At 39.5% G+C, this 7,118-nt stretch overlaps 1 protein-coding gene across 1 annotated transcript in view; it reads left to right on the forward strand.

Moving 5' to 3' along the window:
- DOCK9 (dedicator of cytokinesis 9) overlaps positions 1–7,118 on the forward strand; it is a 285,969-nt gene that overhangs the window by 152,430 nt on the left and 126,421 nt on the right. Inside the window, exons 3-4 of the mRNA XM_019663653.1 lie at positions 1,431–1,513; positions 3,243–3,312. Of these exons, the coding sequence (XP_019519198.1) occupies positions 1,431–1,513; positions 3,243–3,312 (153 nt within the window). The remainder of the gene's footprint in view (positions 1–1,430; positions 1,514–3,242; positions 3,313–7,118) is intronic.

Genomic DNA, 7,118 nt, shown 5'->3' on the forward strand with positions numbered 1-7,118 from the left:
CAAATCAAATCTGATATTGTTTTACCTTTTATTTGGTGTGTGGAAGGTGTGCGGAAGAGGGGGTAGTCTTATACGGCGAGTATATAACAAACTATGTATTTTGAGTGGAAATGTTAGGGGGTCGTCTTATACGCCCAGTTGTCTTATACGCCGGCAAATACTGTAGTTCCCACATCTGACTCTGTTCTTACCCCTTCTTTGCTACATATTCCACCTCTCTGAATGATGTTATAAAAAAAGTTATATTACTTTCCCTTCACAACATTGCCAATGAAAAGCCTGGCACAAGAGAAGGACTCATTCCCATTGCTGTAGTTATTTTCATGACTTCGGGGTGCAGGGGAGTTTGCATCAGAAGACCTTGGGGCATAGGCTATGAAATAGATAAAAAGGTCGGCAATTAAACAATAAAGTGAAGTAAGCAGAATAGAGACTTTGTGATACGAGTTACAACCAGCGTCAAGTCAAAGAGGTAAGATATAAATACATTTATCTACCTGTGGTTTCACTTCTTCATTTTTTTTGCCACAGTGAAATCTACATACATGTAGCCAAGAGCTGATTACACAGAAAATCATTTGGACTAAACTGGTGGTAACCATATCAAACACTTCCCCTATTGATTTTGACTTAGTTCATCTGTGAAGATCTGGCAGATGCGGCCTCATAATTTTAAGCTCTGCAAACGACTCGAGGGAGCCTCCTTGGTAGATGAAGGACAGACGCCATGCTGGCCCGTGGAGTCTGTCGTGTAGGAGGTAGTTTAATGCCCTCTGTGTAGGGTAGCATCACCGATAGACTCCTTGGCAATGGAACACTCCATACTTTGTGCAGTCCTTACACACACACATGTACGCATGAAGGTGTCGTAATGCCACTGTGCATTGGAATCCAGAACTTTCCTCCTAAGGACCTCACTCTGTCCCTTATAAATATAAGAAAAAACTGGGGGCCACTTTATATACTATTGATGAACAGAGCCAGTTGTAATATTAGCAAGTACCATGAAAGCGTCTTGTGGTTCACACTTTCTGTTCGCTTTCATGTCCTATTAGAGGCCACATGATTTCTTAAGAACCAAGTTCTTTTAAGTCAGAAACCGTACATCGTTATGTAAATGCAGCACAAGGAAGTGAGGTGGTGTGTCTCCTTGTATAATCTGCTCTCAGATCTTGAATGATGATAACTTAAAGTGACCCCTCTCTTGAGGAGTGTGTTTCAGTGTTTCTTAAACTTCGCAGGAACCTCTGATGGTGGAACTTCGGACATGAGAGGGTTGAGGGGAAATAATTTTTTTGGTGTTTGTATGGGTGTGTGTATTCATAAACCTCCCCAAAAGTTGTCTAAAAGTCAACACATATCTTTTTTATTGTTTTTTCATATACTTTGTTGTTGTTTTTTATCCCCCTCCCACCTCTCTCCTCCAATAGTGCATCAAAACCTATAACTCTGACTGGCATCTTGTGAACTATAAATATGAAGATTACTCAGGAGAGTTTCGACAGCTTCCAAAGTGAGTAAATGGGCAGACCACACAGGGTGGGCTTATGCGCATAGGGAAAATTCTTTGTACTTAAAATGCTTAGGGAGTTATGTAACTTCTGTGCAGTCAGAGTAATTGGAGAAAATATTGCTGGATGGTTTGTGTGTGTATAGGGTAGCTATTGTTTACAGGTTCTTTGATAATAGGATACAATCCTAGTAATCTAGGATTGGTAGGTGGTAATAAACACATGGTTGGTTTAATTATGCCCAGTGATTATTTTCAGGGTACCACTGATAAAACACAAGCCGCTGAAATTTCTTCAGTGAGAAATAGAAAACAAAGAAAATGTAAGGGTATTGAAATACACTACAATGTGTTTTATCATAAAAAGAATATTTTGAAGAGACATAAAAAGAATTCTGTATTGAATAAATATTATGTTAAAAGCATATCAAAGAACAAGCTTTTTCCCAGACCAATTCCTTTACCTTCTCCAAAGTATTAACTCGTTCTAGAATGCACTGAAAGCAAGTGTGTTTAGATTGATTAGTGGTGGTTAAAGTGAGCCATGGATGGGTAGGTGTCACCTTGAAAGGGTGTCTGTTCTGAAATGGTACATCCTTCAATGATGTAGTTGGCAAATTAAAGTATAGTTGATTATGAAAATTGAAAGCAAATAATGATAGATTGTGTTTCAAAAGTAACCATTGCCAATGAAAATTTTACTTGAGATCCTATTGATATATTTTTCTTTGTGTTTGTTGCATCTATGAGTTTGATCTGTTTATACTAGTCTCAGTGGACTTAGTTTGTTTTTTCTATTTGTGTGGTTCAGCCACTCCTTAAGAGTGTTTAGCCAGCTTTCCAAATGCCTCTTTTTAAATCTCAGCTGAGAACACTCCCTTCCAGCATTATCGTCTCCAGATGGGTATGCTCCTTAGTTCTATATTTACCCAATCCTCATCTGGGGATTTTTAATTCTCCCCCATTTGATAAGATTAACCTATCTTCACTGATAGTCTGGTTCATACTATTCTCATGGCTAAAAGGAACGGACTGTGAGATAGAGTGTACTTACTATAAAATATAATTTTACTGCTGGTAGATTTCACCTTTTGGCATTACTAAGTTTCTGGTTGTGATGAGAATGAGAGGCAGAATTCCAACAGGGGTGAGAACATCGATTCTGTGGCCTGCCTGTGCCATCTCCTTGCTCTTCCCTCTGTAAGCCTCGCTTCCTCATCTGTTAGATGGTCTTAACATCAGTGCCCCACCATCTAAAGGACTAAAGGAGATGACAGGTGAGGTACACAGCACAATGCCAGACACATAATAACTCTTTAATAAATGCTGGCCACTATTGTTATTGTCATCTTTTTGTGGTTAGTGCCATCATCTAAGATTGTGGTTCCCATCACTTTAACTGCGGTACCCCCGTTTTCCATGTTCTCTCTTCAACTTCATGTTAAAAGTCATTCCCTCAAGTCTTTATTTATTAATAAACAGTCCCATTTTAATATACCTATGGAACTTCCAACATGCTATGCCATCTTTTCTACATAGCTTGTGGAGCTCTCGAACTCTTTTATCACCCACTGTGAAAAGCAGTGGCATCGATGGTTTTTATTCTTTATCTGAGTGGGCCAGCTTCAGATTTGTTAAATGAGGTTTCCTCTGATGGGAGAAGAAATGCAACATCTCTTCATGGATTAGGTAATTACAAAACAAGTTGTTGTTTTTCTTCTTCTTTTTAAAGCAAAGTGGCCAAGTTGGATAAACTTCCGGTTCATGTCTATGAAGTTGATGAGGAGGTTGACAAAGATGAGGTAGGACTGCTCACAGATTTACAAATTGATTTCTTTTACAGACGTAGAATATTCATTAGAAAATCACCAACATTTAGCCCAAACAGGCATTGGAATGTTTCTTGAAACAGGAAGAATTTTTTTAAATGTGTTGTTTGATTGATTGAAATACGGTTTCTGTTTCAACTTGACTCCTTAAACATAACATGTTCTTCTGGGCCTGTGTATTTATTCTGAGATCATTTTCAAAGGCCTGGATAAGATTTGGCTACATTGTTAAAAGATATCAAGATTACTTAGACCTTAAGTTTAGGTTATCTTAAAATGAACTGGTAGCCAATAGGTTTTAAATGGCTGTTTCTTCAGTGATTGCCTCCAGCAAAGTATCTTGAGTGCCCAGAAGCCCACTCGTGCCCTTGCTCTGGGGAAATGCTTGTGGCTGGGGAAGTCTACAAAGAGAGCAGGACAGGAAGGTCACTGTCCAGTGAGCAAGGGAAACCTAAGCAACAGTTAGGTTCTCTCCTACTCAACATTGGATGCCTCATTGTGAGTTTAGTTTTTGTTTCTTTGTTTCGTTGTCGGCTCAGCCAATAACACCAGCCACTCAGGAACTTGAACAATGTATGTGGTGGTAAGTTACTTTAGAAGCCACTTATTTAAGAAGTCTGGCCGGCCGAGTGGCGCGATGGTTAAGAACTCGCTTGGGATGCCAGAGGGCCCCGGATCGGATCCCATATATGAGGGCCAGTGACACTGCCCTCTACAGCTAAGATGCTGAACAACAGCTCAACCTGGAGCTGGGCTNGGGGGTGGGGACAGCTGGGGCATCTTTCTATATATGGCCTCTCCATATGGTTAGCTTTGGACTTCCTCACAGCATGGTGGTCTTAAGGTAGTAGATCTTTTAATGTGCTGGTTGTCTTCTAAGAGGAAGAATCAGAAGCTGCCAGTTTTCCTAAAGGCTATGGTTGGAACTGGCACAACGTCACTTCACCTCATTTTGTTGGTCGAAGGCGGCCTAGATTCAAGAGGGGGGGAAATAGACCCCCTTTCTGGTGTGAGGAACAGCAAGCACATATAGGGAAGAATAGCCGGCATCTAAAAGAGATGATCTAAAACAGATACGTACAAAAAGAAATGTACATAAAAATAGCATTTAAGCTGGACATGTACTAAAGAAACTTCTAATTTGAGTGACTAGTTTTAAAGGCATGCATTAAGTTTATTTGGATGAAGTCCAGGGGGAGCCGGAAGGGTTCTGTCTGGTCAGAAGACTAAGTTTGTCAAAATCATAGTTAGGACTTAATCAGCGTTCTGGTATTGGTGGCAATAAACACATGGATGACTGGTTTAATTGCGTTTAGTCCTCTCTTGTTAAAGGTCAAGTCTCTCTTTAATGATTAAAGTTGCCTTCTTTTTAAAGTGAGAGCATAATGGTACTTTGATCCACAAGAATTAAAAAAGATTCATTTCTTAGTTTTCTCACCTTAAAGGGGTGTTTGGAAAAGTGTCACATAATTAAAATTTCTGGACTTGGTAATTCATGGGAACATGTTGTAATGCATTTTCTCTTCCTAGTCCTGTGATGAGAAATGGGCTGGGACTGACCCTAATAGTCAGTCCTATTTCTTGACCTGAGCCATTTCCTGAACATATTAAAAGTATAATCATTAGTTTCAAAAATCTTGATAGACCCAAATCAGTCAAGGTAAGAACACAGTTAAGTGGAGATCCTAAGAAGCATACACAATTTCTTGAACAAGTCCCCTTGACTAATATTGTACCTGATTCTTAACAGTTTTGACAATCTCTTATAATTGATGTGTTACTTTGAATCTTTTAAAATAGATTGTGCCTCTTCAGTGCTTACTATCACATATCTCTATGGCATTTCATGGGAACGGGTGGATAATAAGAGTCACCCTTCATGATATTCACAAAGAAACCAAGACCTAGGGTCTTAAAAGGGAAGGACTTTGGTGTCACATAGAGTTCCTTTCTTCCCTTCCTTTAGAATAAGGGAGACTTATTCTAAAAATAGGGAGTAACATTATTTCGAAGATAGACATAGTGCAAGAAAAGAGTAAATATAGGTGAAGCAGACACAACACAGAGAAAATGTGGGCAGGAAATAAAATTAAGTTACACAGAAAATTATCCCCACCTGTGCTGGAGGGAAAGGGATCCCAGATTTGACCCAAAGTTTCTTCTAAGCAAAGGAAGCCGAGAAACAGCCGGGATGGGTACTTGGCAGACCCCAGCTTAGTAATTGGCCGTGAAGAGCCAACAGGGTAGATTCTGTTAGCGAGATGTTTTCATGTATGTTGCTTTTATATCTATGGTCTGTTCCAAGCATTATAGCCCATGGGGGGAAAAAACATCTAGTACATTCTTTCTGAAGCCAGAGGCCCAGGTTTCTCATATTGACACTGTAGTCCCTTCCAAACAATGTTCATTGGGGGATATTGCTGCTGCCTAAAGTCGGGAGGCATTTTATTATTTAAAATAAACATTTAAGCCTCATGAAACAAGAATAGTGCTAAGGTTCATAGGAGGGGAGGTAACATTCACAATTCATAGATTCAGTCAACAAATATTGATTAAGGACCTTCTACCTGTCTGGTTGCCTTGGCTCTTAGGCCGTGGGGAAGTGGCCGTGTGCCAGGCCAGGCGTAAAAGACAATTAAGAGATGGATGGTAGTGATGGTTGCATGACAGTGTAAATGTACAGTGACACTGAACTGTGCACTTAAAAAGGGTTAAAATGGTAAATTTTATGTTATGTCTCTTTTACCACAATAAAAAAAGCAATTAAGGCAATAAAGGGCAACCTAATGGGACTAGATCAAGTACTTGGGCTGGGGGTGTGTTGGGGACTCTCTGAAGGGGCCTCTACCCTGCCTGGGGGAGCAGAAGGGCTCCCTGGAGGGATCACTGGGTCCCTGAACCAGAAGGAAGCAGGAGCCATTGCCTCCAATGGCTTTGGAACTTCAGTGTGTCCATCTGTATCTGTTGAATGTGACCTAAGGAGTAAGAAGGAAGCTGTATGGCTGGTGGAGACTAAAGTGGCTGTCCATGGCTGCTGCACTTGGGGGCTGGCGACTGACTTCCCTTCTGCAATTTAACAGCCTGTGCTTTCCTTCACAGACTGCCATCCTCAGGCGGCAGGGTCGGTACAGATGCTCCACAGTTCCTGCAAACGCACACGAGGAAGCACAGAGCTTGTTTGTTACAGAGGTAATGTGTTTCCTCTCTGTTAATTTATACATTATTTTAAAGTCATCTTTTTCTAATGCCTCCCCCCTTTTCTTTAGATTTTAATGATGTTTTCAAGGAAGTGTCAGAAAGGTAATTGCATTTTTTTTATGATGGAAGGGAAAATAGAATAACATGAGGTTTTCAGCGTCTGAAACTTGGACAGAAATGTCAACAGGGGTCATGTCTGTCGACAAAACATGAATTCTGTGGAACTTATCTCATAGGCATAAAATAAACGGCAACTTGTAGTAACTTGTACATGAGCTCACTGGACATGATGTCAGAGGCTTCATTATTGATAGTTTTTTTAAAGACATTAAAAAAATTTTTTTATAAATTTATTGGGGTGATATTTGTTAGTAAAATTATATAGGTTTCAAGTATACATTTATATAAAAGTTCTATGTATTGCATTGAGTTTCTTTTTTAAATAGGTACTCTTCTATTTATTTTTTTTACAATTTTATTTATTAAAAAATTATATTTATTGGGCTGACAATGGTTAGTAAAATTACATAGGTTTCAAGTGTACAATTCTGTAATACATCATCTATATATCACATTGTGTG

This window comes from Hipposideros armiger, unplaced genomic scaffold (assembly GCF_001890085.2).
Source record: "Hipposideros armiger isolate ML-2016 unplaced genomic scaffold, ASM189008v1 scaffold_397, whole genome shotgun sequence".
Classification (NCBI taxonomy): domain Eukaryota; kingdom Metazoa; phylum Chordata; class Mammalia; order Chiroptera; family Hipposideridae; genus Hipposideros; species Hipposideros armiger.